The sequence below is a fragment of the Corticium candelabrum genome, chromosome 19, assembly GCF_963422355.1.
Source record: "Corticium candelabrum chromosome 19, ooCorCand1.1, whole genome shotgun sequence".
NCBI classification, from domain to species: domain Eukaryota; kingdom Metazoa; phylum Porifera; class Homoscleromorpha; order Homosclerophorida; family Plakinidae; genus Corticium; species Corticium candelabrum.
The window spans coordinates 3,840,954-3,858,325 of NC_085103.1; the positions used below are offsets into that span (position 1 = coordinate 3,840,954).

Consider the following 17,372-nt stretch of genomic DNA (forward strand, 5'->3'; position numbering starts at 1 on the left):
AAACGCATACGACAATTACCTGGCCATCATCATCGACACTTAAGCTGCAATTGTAGACATGGTTTTGTCCAAATCTGTCGTACTGTGTTCGTCTGTCTTGGTCTGGTACTGAATGGCAACTGACGGTTGTAAGACGGGTGACCTCCTATAATGTGTAACTGCGATTGACGTCACTGTGTTGAATTTGTTCATATATGGTGAACATTGACTTGACCGTTTAAATTCCTTTACATCTATATACGTCATTAGTCTAGCAAATGTCTCCAAATATGGTGTTTCAAAGTGCATGTTTAAAATTGGAACGGTGTGTGGTCATGAATGGCATGGGAGACGAAGGTATTGACTATGGAGTCTCCGATCTAATCTCGGTCATTTACCAGTTACGATCACTCGTTCTCTGCCAACGATCTGACCCAGCTGCTACGCTATTGCTAGAGTCTTTTTGTACGGGTGGCAATTAGATATGAACTGTACGCGTGTTCATACTGTATATATGTGCACTCGTAATTTACATGATTATAGTGATTAGCACTGGATGATCGCGAGCGTCGCTGGACCTCAAAATTGGGGAGGCAAGCTGCTGCGGTTTTAACTTTTACGAAACGTTTTCTATTGTCTAAACTCTAAAGGTCACACCTACTAATATTGTTGGGCCATGGTCTCCCCAGGCAGATGTGTAGCGACGCCACTGATACACCATGATAGGGTGATCAGTGCGTGGGTTGTTCTTTTGCACTCTGGTTGAGTAGACAATAGATCAACTACAATTAGGGACGAGGATGGCAACATGTTACGGTCAGTTGGACGAGTTCCAGTAGGGATGCGCCCGGGTAGATGCTGATTATTATGAGAAATTCTTACTGCTGACGGACCACTTTGAGTCGAAAAGTGAACGTGGTCGCTCGCTGAACGGTTAATAGTACAGACCAATGCTCCTTCTAATACAGTATACATCAAATCTAAGAAGTGCCTAAGATACAAGAAGTCGATGCATGGAACTAGTATCCGCCAAATTACGCGAAATGACCACACACCACTTGTTTTGTGTTTATATGCTTGGCTTGTCCAGCAATAGCTACCTGTACGTCTGTTAGCGGTTCAACTAGTAAACTGCTCGTACGTACTTCACACATGCACAAATACGAGTAACTAGTGTAAGTGCCTAATTTTTTCAGCTGACGCCATCTCTCTCCTCAACTCACATTATATGACGGCACGACGCTTGGTGTTGTCGACACGGTGTTTATAGTCTCTTGTAAATTGAGTAGCTAAAAACGTTCCGGTCTAAGCGTCACCGTGCATCTCGCTATTTCGGCCTGTATGTAACGTCGAACAAGAACACAAGAACGGGTTGATTGTATGACTGCATTTACGCACACGTGTGTGAATGCGTCAGACTAATGTGTAAACGTGTATGCGTTTTGCCAAATCAATATCTCTGCATCAACATGCGGGACGGAGAGGGGTACTGATGCCACTCAGAAAAGCATGATTTGTTAGTTAAACCGTCAGCAATTAGAAATCGTACTATACTTTGATTAGATGGCAAAAATATTAAAATGGTTTACAAAGTTGCTAAAAGACTTCAGGCTGGAGTAGTACAATACAAGCTCAAGTTAATTGTTTGTTCAAGATTGATCAAGAAGAAATCCCTAAAACGCGGATTATGTTGAAGATATGACATCGAGCAGCTACATCGGGAATGTGTCGCTCGCTCCAGCTTACTGACAATCGCAATTTGTGGTGTGCCGTGTACACACTTAGACTCACGTCATCGGTTCCTCCCCATTTTGCTGCATGTACATGACACTCCATTTGACGCACGACGTTCATGCATGCAGCTGCCAATGAGGGTGCTGTGCTGTAGTCAAAGGTAGAAACTTATTTTTCAAAAAAATATTAGTAAAAATTATATGTTACTAAAATTTATGCCATTAGATCTGTCCATTACCTATCAATAATACTCACACTTACCCTCACTCCAGGTTCCCAGAGTGACCGGGAGGACCCTAGAATAAAATCAATAGCACTAATGAAATCCTAGAATACGATGCAGTGATTATACCATTTCTCCTTTCTCAGGTTGCGGGCATGCCGTGCCACCGACGTTGGCTGTGCTCGAGGAGATGGAGAGCAACAAACAGATGGCCATCATCATCGACACGTAAGCTGCAACTACAGACATGGTTTTGTCCAAATCAGTCGTACTGTGATCGTCTGTCTTGGTCTGGTACTGAATGACAACTGACGGTTGTAAGACGGGCGACCTCCTATAATGTGTAACTGTGATTGACGTCACTGCGTTGAATTTTAATATGCGGAATCCGTGCTTAGTTAACTCAACTTATACGACGGCGTGACGCAGAGATGGGATGTGACGACATACTCTCTTGTAATTGGATAATAACAAGCACGTCCCACGGTCTAACGCGCTTACGTCTCGCCATTTCTGAGCTGCGACGTCAACCCAAACACGGATTGATTGTATTTGAGCAACAAGTATAAATCTGTGAGTGTGTCTCGTCTCTAAACGAGTCCGCGTAAACGTGCGCTTCTTATTCGCCAAACTGATTGTCTGTCTGCATTAGCATGGAGAAGAGTGGGAGAGAAAGAGTGAGATACGACAAACGAGCAACTATATAGAGCGGTGTCTGCACCTGTACACCGGTTCTGTGGCTTTTGGTATCGTTGATGTTGTTTTTCGCCGATCAAGAGTTTGACATGCAGTACGTACCATACAAGTAGCCCTGCGTATCCAGACCGCTTCTCTCTCGCTACTTGCGGTTTCGACGAATGCTACAGCACAGGTTAATCGGATCCTCAGCCAGTATAGTCTAAAAAGGACTCGACTATAACTTACTGTAAGGTACGTGGAGCAAAGTCGTCTAGTAAATCCAGTAGGTTTAGTTGCTTCATTAATTAATACAAACTAGGGTCTTTCTGTGTGAATTAATTAAAGCTTATTCTACAATCATTTTCGTGTTCTTTCAAGTATACGTTGATATGCAGGTTAGTTAGTAGATATGCCACATTTTTTATGTTTGTATCTAAGACGCCAGCACGAGTGACCATACGCAGTGGTGACAGAATTCTCTATTATGTAGTTTTTTGATTCAATATACAGTAGGTATTACCATACAATCGAGCATGCATTCGTTTTGAGTCTACTACAGTTTATAATATATCGTAGGATAATGACTAAGGTACAGATGCTGGCGCCGTCCGGTACCATAATAATTATTATGTGTGAAGTTAATTCTAACATACATATGCAAACACACACAGACATAGGACGTAACAACAATTAGTAATTCAAAGAGAAAAACGTGCGCGCACTTTCATAGAGAGAGACAGCGACTATACTGCTTTCATTGAATGTTTTAATTAAGAGTTAACCAATGTAGAAAGCTCCGAAAAATGCCGTGTCGATTGTGCAAAATTCGTAGTAGCACGTATCTCCCACTGTCACAGACAGCCGGTCGTTAGCTGTCAGCATAACCGTTACTCCTGTGTATTGACTTTCGTCGTAACCACCAGGGTTTTGCCGGTAGTGACGAGCTCTGCTAATATAGTTGCCGTCGTTCAACTTGATGTAAAATGAACACCATTTATGACTGCTTGACTGTCGGTCATACCAAAATTGAGAATATACATAATACAATCCGTCACGTGGAACCGTAATGTATCCATTATTGTAGACAGTTCCTCCTCGAAGAAAACCTGGAGGTGATGTACTAGTTGACCAATAGGTAACATGAGTACCTGCATTTATACAAAATTTTTTATTGTAACTCATTGCATAGACACACGTGCTCTCGTCACAAACTGAAACTCACCGCTTGAAAGAGCAACGCTGGTGCCACTACCGTACAGATGAGCAGCTGGGGTTTCTTCAATACAGCATGCATTAAACTAAAACAATATTTATGAACTTCGTCTGTTACAAAATCTTTTTACATCCATCTATACCGAGCGCATGATTGTTTCAAATTTGTTTCTCAAGTTTTCAACCTATAACAACAATTCACAACGTGCACTACTGCGTTTCTATAGTTTCTGTTTACATACCTCTGTTTGCAAAGTTGCAACGGGCTTAAAATAACGTTGAAGAGTAGCATCAGTCATCTGCAGACATGTTTAGTAAAATTATTTTAATTTGTTAAACTAATTATATATATAATTTAGTGTGGAATTTTACCTCTGGACCGGCAATACCTTGTGGTCCTTGTTCTCCTTTAAAGCCAGAAAATCCTCGTTCTCCCTGTTAGAAAATTCTTTAATCATCAGCTTACAAGTCTTTACTTTATTAGTCACATGACTGGTAGTGTCTACCTACTTTGTGACCTCTTTGTCCAGGCGGACCTTGTACGCCAGGATGACCTGGAGGACCCTATCTCAAGTGAAAGACATACTTTACAAATGTTTAACTATTAATTAATATGTTAAGTTAGGTGTACGTACGGGATTTCCGTCTGTTCCTTCCAATCCCCTTGGTCCAGCATCACCGTTTGCCCCCTAGTAAAAATTGAAACAGAACATATAGACAACAAAAATGAGCAACCGATATCTGAAAACTGACAGCAAGTTTCTAATAAAACCATAAATATTTGGTTCAATGTAACTATAATTTGGAAATTATATTAATCAAAAGCTTGGCATAATAATGTATGTATGTATATATATATATATAATTGCTCTAAGCATGTATGTATATACTTTGATGCCTTTTTCACCCTTTGCGCCTGGTGGACCTTGAAAACCTTGCGGACCCTGGAACACAACTAATTGTAACCAATACTTGATTGTCTTTTCTATCATCACAAACCTGAATTCCAGTGTTTCCAGGTGAGCCTTGGGATCCAGTAACGCCCTGCTTACCAGGTGGACCAACAACTCCAGCTGGACCCTGTAACAATATCATTAATTAATAGTTTAGTTGTATCAATTAGTTAACAATTATCATCAGGCGAAATGATAAAGAAATAATGATTAATTACCAGTACCTGTTTGCCTTGAGGACCTAATTTTCCTATTTCTCCTTTGTCTCCCTTTGTAGAAGCTCAAATGCATTTAGTATATCCTATTGCAGTGTGAAAGGACTGCATCACTTACACACCTTTGTACCCTTAGATCCAGCAATTCCTGGGCTGCCTTTAGCCCCGTTGTGACCCTTCATGAAATACACGATAGACGTAGACTTTGCAATATTTTTCCAACATTTCAAATACATGTAATACGTTTTAGTGCACTATATAAATCTAACCTTACCCTCACTCCAGGTTTACCAGAGTGGCCGGGAGGACCCTAGCAAAATAGCACTAATAAAGTCATAAAATATACAAAATACGATGCAGTGATCATACCATTTCTCCTTTCTCAGGTTGTGGGCATGCCGTGCTACCGACGTTGGCTGTGCTCGAGGAGATGGAGAACAACAAACAGGTGGCCATCATCATCGACACGTAAGCTGGAATTATAGACATGGTTATGTCCGAATCTGTTGTACTGTGATCGTCTCTCTTAGTCTGGTACTGAATGGCAACTGACGGTTGTAAGACGGGTGACCTCCTAATGTTCAGCTCTGAATGACGTCACTGTGTTGAATGAGTTCTTATATGGTGAACATAGCCTCGACTGTTTAAATTCATTTAGCTCTGTACGTCATTAGTTTTAGTAAATGTCTCCAAATATGGCTCTCAAAGCGCATGTTTTGAACGCAGTGTGCTTATACAAGCACGGAGACGGAAGAAAGGAGGAGGAGGAGCTGTTCAATGCGTAGGCTTGATCCACACGGGCACTAAACCAGAGACGGATGGGTATCTAACCATTGGATTCCTTTTGGATGGTTTTGTGTTTGATCTGATCAGGACAGCGAGCGACTGCACCATTATTTGATACAATTACCAGCCTTGTTGTTGCCAGGCTAGCAAACTGAAAGCGGCGAAGGATAAAATCTGTAGGTAGGTGTAATGTTTGGGTATTGTTTACACACTTTGTTGATATATCTACGGTATCGTAGCTATACAATGTTGGTATTGTTCCCGCTACCTTCTACGGTTCGGTTGTAAGCCATGGTTGCTGTCGGTCTGTCTGTCTAGTATGAAGGGCAGCACATAACTTATTCAACTTTACTTAGACAGAGTTGGGAATACTGGAGTTGCTCCCTATTGGCAAAGGGCGCTCGCTACCTAGCAGTTCTGCCACACTAGTGTCAGTATTCAAAACAATTCGTGTGTGTGTGTGTGTGTGTGTGTGTGTGTGTGTGTGTGTGTGCGTGTGTGTGTGCCTGTGCGTGTGAGTGTGCTTGTGCGTGTACGTGTGCGCGTGTGTGTGTGTGGGGGGGGGTTGTGTGTGTGTGTGTGTGTGTGTGTGTGCGTGCGTGTGCGTACGTGTGTGTGTGTGTGTGCGTGTGGGTGTGGGTGTGTGCGTGTGCGTGTGTGTGTGTGTGTGTGTGTGTGTGTGTGTGTGTGTGTGTGTGTGTGTGTGTGTGTGTGCGTGAAGCAACAAAGATGGCCATCATCATCGACAGGTAAGCTGGAACTATAAACATGGTTTTGTCCAAATCTGTCGTACTGTGATCGTCTGTCTTGATCTGGTACTGAATGGCAACTGACGGTTGTAAGACGGGTGGCCTCCTAGAGGTGTAGCTTTGAATGGCGTCACTGTGTTGAATTTCTTCGCTAACCGGATATGCGAAATCCGTTCATAGTTAACTCAACTTATACGACGGCGTGACGAAGAGATTGGCTATGACGACACGGTTTGCATACTCTCTTGTAATTGGATAATCACAACAAGCACGTTCCACGGTCTTATAACGCGCTTCATTACTTACGTCTCGCCATTCTGGGCTGCGACGTCGACCCAAACACGGATTGACTGCATTTTTCAACACGTATAAACGTATGAGTGCGTCTCTACACGACTCCACGTAAACGTGCGGTTCTTTTTCGAGAAACTAGTTGTCTGTCTCGAGAAGCTAGAGTGGACGTACGACAAACGAGCAACTGTATAGAGCGGTGTCTGCACTTGTACACCGGTTGTGTGGCATTTGGTATCGTTTGACGTTTATTTGACAATTAAATTTGATATATGCGGTGCGTACCGTGCACAACAACTAGCCTTGCGTATCCAGACCGCTTTTCCTCTCGCTACTTGCGGTCACGACGGATGCTACAGCACGAGTTAATCGCATCTTCAGTCAGTGTAGTCTAAAACAACTCGACTATAACTTAGTGTAAAGTACGTGAAGCCAAGTCGTCAAAATATTTTGGTAAATTCAGTAGGTTTAGTTGCTTTATTAATTAATTTTCATACAACCTACGGTCTTGGTATCTCTGCGTGAATTAATGCTTATTCTACAATCCTATTTCGTGTTCTTTCAAGTATACGTTGATATATGCAGGTTAGTTAGTAGACATGCCAGATTTGATGTTGGTACAGTGAATGACGCTAGCACGAGTGCGCATAGGCGGTGCATGGTGACATAATTCTTTATTATAGTTTTTGATCCAATATACAGTAGGTGTTAACATACAATCAAGTATGCATACGTTTTGAGTTTACTACAGTTTATACTATATCGTAGGATAATGACTAACGTACAGATGTTGGCGCCGGTACCGCAATAATTATTATGTGTGAAGTTAATTCTACCATCAATATGCAAACAGAGACATTGGACGTAACAGCAATCAGTAATTGAAAGAAAAGAACGCGCGCGCATTGTCATAGAGAGAGTCAGCGACTGCACTGCTTTCATTAAATGTTTTAATTTAGAGTTAACCAATGTAGAAAGCTCCGAAAAATGCCATGTCGTATGTGTAAAATTCATATCTGCAGCCACTTCCCACTATCACAGAGAGCCGGTCGTTAGCTGTCAGCATAACCGTTACTCCTGTGTATTGACTTTCGTCGCGACTACCAGGGTTTTGCCGGTAGTGAATAGCTCTGCCAATATTGTTGCTGCCGTTCAACTTGATGTAAAATGAACAAAAATATTGACTACTTCCTGAACTTCGGTCATACCAAAATTGAGAATATACATAATACAATCCGTCACGTGGAACTGTAATGTATCCATTATTGTAGACAGTTCCTCCTCGAAGAAAACCTGGAGGTGATGTACTAGTTGACCAGTAGGTAACACGAGTACCTGTATTCATACAAAATTTTTATTGTAACTCATTGCATAGACACACGTGCTCTCGTCACCAACTGAAACTCACCGGTTGAAAGAGTAGCGGAGGTGCCACTCCCGTAGAGATGAGCAGCAGGTTTTTCTTCAATACAGCATGCATTAAACTAAAAACAATATTTATGCACTTCGTCTGTTTCCAAATTTTTTACATCCATCTCTACCGAGCGCATGATTATTTCAAATTTGTTTCTCAAGTTTTCAACCTATAACAACAATTCACTACGTGTACTACTGCGTTTCTATAGTTTGTGTTTACATACCTCTCTTTGCAAAGCTGTAACGGGCTTAAAATAACGTTGAAGAGTAGCATCAGTCATCTGCAAACATGTTTACATAAAATCATTTTATTTTGTTAAACTAATTATATATATATAATTTTGTGTAGAATTTACCTCTGGACCGGCAATACCCTGAGGTCCTTGCTCTCCTTTAAAGCCAGAAAATCCTCGTTCTCCCTGTCAAAAAATACTTCAATCATCAGCTTACAAGTCTTTACTTTATTAGTCACATGACTGGTAGTGTCTACCTACTTTGTGACCTCTTTGTCCAGGCGGACCTTGTACGCCAGGATGACCTGGAGGACCCTATCTCAAGAGAAAGACATACTTTACAAACTTTTAACTATTAATTAATATGTTAAGTTAGGAGTACGTACAGGAGTTCCGTCTGTTCCTTCCAGTCCCCTTGGTCCAGTATCACCGTTTGCCCCCTAGTAACAATGGAAACAGAACTTATTGCCAACAAAAATGAGCAACCGATATCTGAAAACTGACAGCAAGTTTCTAATAAAACCATAAATATTTGTTCAACGTAACTATTATTTGGAAATTATACTAACCAAAAGTTTGGCATAATAATGTGTGTGTGTGTGTGTGTGTGTGTGTGTGTGTGTGTGTGTGTGTGTGTGTGTGTGTGTGTGTGTGTGTGTGTATGTATGTATGTATATATATATATATATATATATATATATATATATATATATATATATATATTCTGTAAGCATGTATGTATATACTTTGATGCCTTTTTCACCCTTTGCGCCTGGTGGACCTCGAAAACCTTGCGGACCCTGCAACACAGGCAACTAATTGTAACCAATAATTAATTGCCTTATCAATCATGACAACCTGAATTCCAGTGTTTCCAGGTGAGCCTTGGGAGCCAGTCACGCCCTGCTTACCAGGTGGACCAACCACACCGGCTGGACCCTGTAACAATATCACTAATTAATATTTAGTTGTATTCATTGGGTGACAGTTTTATCATTGGACAAAACAATAATGAGAGAGAATAAGTGATAAAATTACTGGTACCTGTTTGCCTTGAAGACCTGATTTTCCGATTTCCCCTTTGTCTCCCTTCATACATGCCCAAATACATTTCACTTACTTATTGTCGCGTAAACGTACTGCATCACTTACACACCTTTGTACCCTTAGATCCTGCAATTCCTGGGCTGCCCTTCATCCCGTTGTGACCCTTGACGAAATATGTTAATTTACTTTGACAATATAGATAAAAATAGACTGCTTGGAGCATTTTAATTAATACATTTATACTAATATAATATATTTAGTTAAGAAATGTAATTTATTGGTTTGATTAAAGTACTTTATCAACTGTAGCTCGAGTAAATGTGATTGTGCATTTATATGTATTAGACAATTAATTAAATTGTAGTTTTGAGAATTTTTAATTTAAAATAATCAGCTCTAAGAAATTTTGGTAGCTAAATAGGTTATAAATTTGAATAGACAGTCTATATATGTAGTACGCTGCTAATACGCAGTTTGTTAGAAACAGCAACTATTTTAACATTTATATTTATTAATGCATGATATTGTAATGAACGGTGTACCAGTCTAACTTGTATTTTACAGCTCTTATCCCATAGGCCTACCTAATCTAGCTTCTTTTATTCTATAATACTTAATTATGTGTTGGTCTAAAATAAAAGATGACTACCCGTTAATAATTTGCTTGACGACAAAAAATGTGGCAAGAGTTTATCATTGCCTCAGAAGTAGCTGGTGTGTCAGACTAGCAAGCGTGCGGTTTTTGGTCGATAGAAACGTGTGGGAGCGGAGTAGATCACGCGCAGCATGGCTTAATGAGGTTAGTCAGAAAGTCCATCTGTGCGAGATTGCTCGAGATGAAATACAGATATATCTACTTATACAGTGGAAGATGTCGAACATATGACATCGAGCAGCTGCATCGGTAATATGTAGCACGCTGTAGCTTACTTACTGATAATCCCAACTTGTGGTGTGTACTGTAGGCTCTCGTCGCCGGTTCCTCCCCTTTATGTTTCATCATGTACACACTCCGTTTGACGCACGACGCGCATGCATGCAGCTGCCAATGAGTGCTGTGTTGCACTCAAAAGCAGGAACTTATCGTGCAAAAAATTAAGATAAGAATTATATGTTACTAAAATTCTTGCCATCAGATCTGTCCATTACATAGCAATAGTACTCACACTTACTCTCACTCCAGGTTTCCCAGAGTGGCCGGGAGGACCCTAGAATAAAATCAATAGCACTAATGAAATCCTAGAATACGATGCAGTGATTATACCATTTCTCCTTTCTCAGGTTGCGGGCATGCCGTGCTACCGACGTTGGTTGTGCTCGAGGAGATGGAGAGCAACAAACAGGTGGCCATCATCATCGACACGTAAGCTGCAATTATAGACATGGTTTAGTCCAAATCTGTCGTACTGTGATTGTCTGTCTTGGTCTGGTACTGAATGGCAACTGACGGTTGTAAGACGGGTGACCTCCTATAATGTGTAACTGTGATTGACGTCACTGTGTTGAATTTGTTCATATATGGTGAACATAGACTCGACCGTGTAAATTCCCTTAAATCTGTATGCGTCATTAGTTTAGCAAATGTCTCCAAGTATGGTGTTTCAAAGTGCATGTTTGAAATTGGAACGGTGTGTGGTATGGTTATGGTTATGGCGTGGGAGACGAAGGTATTGACCAGGGAGTCTCCGATCTAATCTTGATCATTTACCAGTTACGGTCACTCGTTCTCTGCCAACGACCTGACCCAGCTGCTACGCTATCGTTAGAGTCTTTTTGTATGGGTAACAACTAGAACTGTAAGAGTGTTCATACTATATGTATGTGTACTTGTAATTTACATGATTAGTGATCAGCACAGGATGATCACGAGCGTCGCTGGACCTCAAAATTGGGGAGGCAAGCTGCTGCGGTTTCAACTTTTACGAAACATTTTCTATTGTCTAAATTTTAAAGGTCACACTTACTAATATTGTTGGACCATGGCCTTCCCCGGCAGATGAAGCGACGCCACTGATACACCATGATAGGGTGATCAGTGCGTGAGTTGTTCTTTTACACTCTGGTTGAGTAGACAATAGATCAACTACAATTAGGGACGAGGATGGTAACATGTTACGGTCGTTTGGACGAGTTCCATCAGGGATGCGCTCGGTAGATGCTGATTATTATGAGAAATTCTTACTGCTGACGGACCACCTTGAGTCGAAAAGTGAACGTGGTCGCTCGCTGAACGGTCAATAGTACAGACCAATGCTCCTTCTAATACAGTATACATCAAATCTATGAAGTGCCTAAGATACAAGAAGTCCATGCATGGAACTAGTATCCGCCAAATTACGCGAAATGACCGCACACCACTTGTTTCGTGTTTACGTGCTTGGCTTGTCCAGCAATAGCTACCCTGTACGTCTGTTAGCGGTTCAACTCGTAAAACTGCTCGTACGTACTTCACACATGCACAAATACGAGTAACTAGTATAAGTGCCTACTTTTTTTCAGCTGAAACCATCTCTCTCCTCAACTCACATTATATGATTGCACGATGCTTGGTGTTGACGACACGGTGTTTGTAATCTCTTGTAAATTGGATAGCTAAAAACGTTCCGGTCTAAGCGTCACCGTGCATCTCGCTTTTTCGGCCTGTATGTAACGTCGAACAAGAACACAAGAACGGGTTGATTGCATGAATGCATTTACGCACACGTGTGTGAATGCGTCAGACTCAATGTGTAAACGTGTATGCGTTTTACCAAATCAATATCACTGCATCAACATGCGGGACGGAGAGGGGGTACTGATGCAACCCAGAAAAGCACGATTTGTTAGTTAAACCGTCAGCAATTAGAAGTCGTACTATACTTTGATTAGATGGCAAAAATATTAAATAGGTTTACAGAATTTCTAAAAGACTTCAAGCTGGAGTAGTACAATACAAGCTCAAGTTAATTGTTTGATCAAGATCGATCAAGAAGAAATCTCTAAAAAGATGATGTCAAACATCGAGCAGCTACATCGGGAATATGTAGCTCGCTCTAGCTTACTGACAATCCCAACTTGTGGTGTGCCGTGTACACACTTAGTCTCACGTCGCCGGTTCCTCCCCTTTTTGTTGCATGTACTTGACACTCCGTTTGACGCACGATGTGCATGCATGCATGCAGCTGCCAATGAGAGTGCTGTGTTGCACTCAAAGGTAGGAACTTATTGTGCAAAAATATGTTGCTAAAATTCATGCCATCAGATCTGTCCATTACTTATCAATAATACTCACACCTACCTTCACTCCAGGTTTTCCAGAGTGGCTGGGAGAACTCTAAAATAAGATCAATAGCACTAATAAAATTGTACAACACGATGCAGTGATTATACCATTTCTCCTTTCTTAGGTTGCTGGCATGCCGTGCTACCGACGTTGGCTGTGCTCGAGGAGATGGAGAGCAACAAACAGGTGGCCATCATCATCGACGCGTAAGCTGCAATTATAGACATGGTTTTGTCCGAATCTGTCGTACTGTGATCGTCTGTCTTGGTCTGGTACTGAATGACAACTGACGGTTGTAGGACGGGTGACCTCCTAAAGGTGTAGCTTTGAATGACGTCACTGTGTTGAATTTTATCGCTGACCAAATATGCGAAATCTGTGCTTAGTTAACTCAACTTACACGACGGCGTGACGCAGAGATAGGCTGTGACAACACGGTTTGCATACTCTCTTGTAATTGGATAATCACAACAAGCACGTTCCACGGTCTTATAACGCGCTTCATTACTTACGTCTCGCCATTCTGGGCTGCGACGTCGACACAAACACGGATTGACTGCATTTGTGCAACACGTATAAACGTGTGAGTGCGTCTCTACACGACTCCACGTAAACATACGGTTCTTTTTCGATAAACTGTTTGTCCGCCTGGAGAAGCTAGAGTGAAGACACGACAAACGAGCAACTGTATAGAGCGGTGTCTACACCTGTACATCAGTTTTGTGGCTTTTGATATCGGTTAATGTTTATTCGCCGATTAAAATTTGATATATGCGATACGTACTGTGCACAACAGCTAGCCTTGCGTATCCAGACCGCCTTTCTCTCGCTACTTGCGGTCACGACGGATGCTACAGCGCGAGTTAATCGCATCTTCAGTCAGTGTAGTCTAAAAGAACTCGACTATGACTTAGTGTAAGGTACGTGAAGCCAAGTCGTCAAAATATTTTAGTAAATTCAGTAGGTTTAGTTGCTTCATTAATTGATTTAATTACAAATTACGGTCTTGCTATCTCTGCGTAAATTAATGCTTATTCTGCAATCCTATTTCGTGTTCTTTCAAGTATACGTTGATATGCAGGTTAGTTAGTAGATATGCCAGATTTCATGTTGGTACAGTGAATGACGCTAGCACGAGTGCGAATAGACTGTGGTGACAGAATTCTTTATTAAAGTTTTGATTCAATATACAGTAGGATTTACCATACAATCGAGTATGCATTCGGTTTGAGTTTACTACAGTTTATACTATATCGTAGTATAATGCTTAACGTACAGATGTTGGCGCCGGTACCGCAATAATTATTATGTGTGAAGTTAATTCTACCATCAATATGCAAACAGAGACATTGGACGTAACAGCAATCAGTAATTCAAAGAGAAAAACGCGCGCGCATTGTCATAGAGAGAGACAGTGCCTGTACTGCTTTCATTGAATGTTTTAATTTAGAGTTAACCAATGTAGAAAGCTCCGAAAAATGCCATGTCGTATGTCTGAAAGTTGAAGCTGCACGTATGTCTCACTGCCACAGAGAGCCGGTCGTTAGCTGTCAGCACAACCGTTATTCCTGTGTATTGACTTTCATCGTAACCACCAGGGTTTTGCCGGTAGTGACGAGTTATGCCAATATTGTTGCTGTCGTTCAACTTGATGTAAAATGAACAGTAATTTTGACTGCTTCCTGAACGTCGGTCATACCAAAATTGAGAATATACATAATACAATCCGTCACGTGGAACTGTAATGTATCCATTATTGTAGACAGTTCCTCCTCGAAGAAAACCTGCAGGTGATGTACTAGTTGACCAGTAGGTAACACGAGTACCTGCATTCATACAAAATTTTTATTGTAACTCATTGCATAGACACACGTGCTCTCGTCACCAACTGAAACTCACCACTTGAAACAGCAACGTACCCGCCACTCCCGTACAGATGAGCGGCAGGTTTTTCTTCAATACAGCATGCATTAAACTAAAACAATATTTATGTACTTCCTCTGTTTCAAAATTTTTTAACATTCATCTATACCGAGCGCATGATTGTTTCAAATTTGTTTCTCAAGTTTTCAACCTATAACAGCAATTCACAACGTGCATTACTGCGTTTCTATAGTTTGTGTTTACATACCTCTTTTTGCAAACTTGCAACGGGCTTAAAATAACGTTGAAGAGTAGCATCAGTCATCTGCAGACATGTTGAGTTAAAATCATTTATTATGTTAAACTAATTATATATATAATTTAGTGTGGAATTTACCTCTGGACCGGCAATACCCTGAGGTCCTTGTTCTCCTTTAAAGCCGGAAAATCCTCGTTCTCCCTGTTAGAAAATACTTCAATCATCAGCTTACAAGTTTTTACTTTATTAGTCACATGACTGGTAGTGTCTACCTACTTTGGGACCTCTTTGTCCAGGCGGACCTTGTAAGCCAGGATGACCTGGAGGACCCTATCTCAAGTGAAAGACATACTTTACAAATGTTTAACTATTAATTAATACTTTAAATTAGGTGTACGTACGGGAGTTCCGTCTGTTCCTTCCAATCCCCTTGGTCCAGCATCACCGTTTGCCCCCTAGTAAAAATGGAAACAGAACATATTGGCAACAAAAATGAGCAACCGATATCTGAAAACTGACAGCAAGTTTCTAATAACACCATAAATATTTGTTCAACGTAACTGTAATTTGGAAATTATAATAATCAAAAGTATGGCATAATAATGTATATATATATATATATATATATATATATATATATATTCTGTAAGCATGTATGTATATACCTTGATGCCTTTTTCACCCTTTGCGCCTGGTGGACCTTGAAAACCTTGCGGACCCTGGAACACAACTAATTGTAACCAATACTTAATTGTCTTATCTATCATGACAAGCCTGAATTCCAGTGTTTCCAGGTGAGCCTTGGGAGCCAGTCACGCCCTGCTTACCAGGTGGACCAACGACTCCAGCTGGACCCTGAAACAATATCATTAATTGATATTTTAGTTGTATCAATTAGTTAACAATTATCATCAGGCAAAATAATAAAGAAATAATAATTAATTACTAATACCTGTTTGCCTTGAGGACCTGATTTTCCCATTTCTCCTTTGTCTCCCTTTGTAGAAGCTCAAATGCATCTAGTATATCCTATTGCAGTGTGAAGAGACTGCATCACTTACACACCTTTGTACCCTTAGATCCAGCAACTCCTTGGCTGCCTTTAGCCCCGTTGTGGCCCTTGATAAAATACACGTGTGCCAATTCGATAGAAATAGATTTGCAATATTTTTTCCAAAATTTCAAATACATGTAATAAGTTTTAGCGCAATAAATCTAACCTTACCCTCACTCCAGGTTTACCAGAGTGGCCGGGAGTACCCTAGCAAAATAGCACTAGTAAAGTCATAAAATATACAAAATACGATGTAGTGATTATACCATTTCTCCTTTCTCAGGTTGTGGGCATGCCGTGCTACCGACGTTGGCTGTGCTCGAGGAGATGCAGAGCAACAAACAGGTGGCCCTCATCATCGACACGTAAGCTGCAATTATAGACATGGTTATGTCCGAATCTGTTGTACTGTGATCGTCTGTCTTAGTCTGGTACTGAATGGCAACTGACGGTTGTAAGACGGGTGACCTTCTAATGTTCAGCTCTGAATGACGTCACTGTGTTGAATGAGTTCTTATATGGTGATCATAGCCTCGACTGTTTAAATTCATTTAGCTCTGTACGTCATTAGTTTTACTAAATGTCTCCAAATATGGTTCTCAAAGCGCATGTTTTGAACGCAGTGTGCTTATACAAGCACGGAGACGGAAGAAAGGAGGAGGAGCTGTTCAATGCGTAGGCTTGATCCACACGGGCACTAAACCAGAGACGGATGGGTATCTAACCATTGGATTCCTTTTGGATGGTTTTGTGTTTGATCTGATCAGGACAGCGAGCGGCTGCAGCATTATTTGATACAATTACCAGCCTTGTTGCTGCCAGGCTAGCAAACTGCAAGCGGCGAAGGATAAAATCTGTAGGTAGGTGTAATGTTTGGGTATTGTTTACACACGTTGTTGCTATATCTATGGTAGCTATACAATGTTGGTATTGTTCCCGCTACCTTCTACGGTTCGGTTGTAAGCCATGGTTGCTGTCGGTCTGTCTGTCTAGTATGAGGGGCAACACATAACTTATTCAACTTTACTTAGACAGAGTTGGGAATACCGGAGTCGCTCCCTATTGGCAAAGGTCGCTCGCTACCTAGCAGTTCTGCCACACCAGTGTCAGTATTCAAAACAATTCGTGTGTGTGTGTGCGTGTGTGTGTGCGTGTGTGTGTGCCTGTGCGTGTGAGTGTGCTTGTGCGTGTGCGTGTGCGTATGCTCGTGCGTGTGCGTGTGTGTGTGTGTGTGCGTGTGGGTGTGGGTGTGTGCGTGTGTGTGTGTGTGTGTGTGCGTGCGTGTGGGTGTGTGTGTGTGTGCGTGTGTGTGTGTGTGTGTGTGTGTGGGTGTGCGTGTGCGTGTGTGTGTGTGTGTGTGTGTGTGCGCGCGTGTGCGTGTGCGTGTGCGCGTGCGTGTGTGTGTGTGTGCGTGTGTG

The 17,372-nt window shown here is 41.4% G+C and overlaps 3 protein-coding genes and 2 long non-coding RNA genes across 5 annotated transcripts; 1 reads left to right on the plus strand and 4 right to left on the minus strand.

Moving 5' to 3' along the window:
* Nucleotides 1-2,640: 2,640 nt before the first annotated feature.
* On the plus strand, nt 2,641-6,098 carry LOC134195176 (uncharacterized). Its single transcript, XR_009972336.1, has 3 exons — nt 2,641-2,866; nt 5,381-5,462; nt 5,525-6,098. It is a non-coding gene; the product is annotated as an uncharacterized LOC134195176 (long non-coding RNA).
* LOC134195132 (uncharacterized) lies at nt 3,279-5,119 on the minus strand. The gene is made up of 10 exons (XM_062664144.1): nt 5,004-5,119; nt 4,826-4,906; nt 4,717-4,770; nt 4,462-4,515; nt 4,337-4,390; nt 4,199-4,261; nt 4,069-4,125; nt 3,970-4,011; nt 3,837-3,912; nt 3,279-3,762 (listed from the first exon to the last, which is right to left on the minus strand). Exons 7-10 carry the CDS (start codon nt 4,123-4,125, stop codon nt 3,392-3,394), a joined length of 546 nt encoding a protein of 181 aa, XP_062520128.1. The 5' UTR covers nt 4,199-4,261; nt 4,337-4,390; nt 4,462-4,515; nt 4,717-4,770; nt 4,826-4,906; nt 5,004-5,119; the 3' UTR covers nt 3,279-3,391.
* Nucleotides 6,099-7,537: 1,439 nt separating the features above from the next.
* On the minus strand, nt 7,538-10,929 carry LOC134194983 (pulmonary surfactant-associated protein D-like). The gene is made up of 13 exons (XM_062663973.1): nt 10,781-10,929; nt 10,689-10,724; nt 9,626-9,679; nt 9,514-9,558; nt 9,328-9,408; nt 9,216-9,269; nt 8,856-8,909; nt 8,731-8,784; nt 8,593-8,655; nt 8,461-8,517; nt 8,362-8,403; nt 8,229-8,304; nt 7,538-8,155 (listed from the first exon to the last, which is right to left on the minus strand). The coding sequence occupies exons 1-13, from the start codon at nt 10,898-10,900 to the stop codon at nt 7,782-7,784; spliced, it is 1,110 nt and encodes a 369-aa protein (XP_062519957.1). The 5' UTR covers nt 10,901-10,929; the 3' UTR covers nt 7,538-7,781.
* Nucleotides 10,930-14,675: 3,746 nt separating this feature from the next.
* On the minus strand, nt 14,676-15,347 carry LOC134194984 (uncharacterized). Its single transcript, XR_009972275.1, has 6 exons — nt 15,302-15,347; nt 15,177-15,230; nt 15,039-15,101; nt 14,910-14,966; nt 14,811-14,852; nt 14,676-14,753 (listed from the first exon to the last, which is right to left on the minus strand). It is a non-coding gene; the product is annotated as an uncharacterized LOC134194984 (long non-coding RNA).
* Nucleotides 15,348-15,451: 104 nt separating this feature from the next.
* On the minus strand, nt 15,452-16,402 carry LOC134194608 (pulmonary surfactant-associated protein D-like). The gene is made up of 7 exons (XM_062663551.1): nt 16,221-16,402; nt 16,126-16,161; nt 15,966-16,019; nt 15,853-15,897; nt 15,675-15,755; nt 15,566-15,619; nt 15,452-15,460 (listed from the first exon to the last, which is right to left on the minus strand). Exons 1-7 carry the CDS (start codon nt 16,338-16,340, stop codon nt 15,452-15,454), a joined length of 399 nt encoding a protein of 132 aa, XP_062519535.1. The 5' UTR covers nt 16,341-16,402.
* Nucleotides 16,403-17,372: the final 970 nt, after the last annotated feature.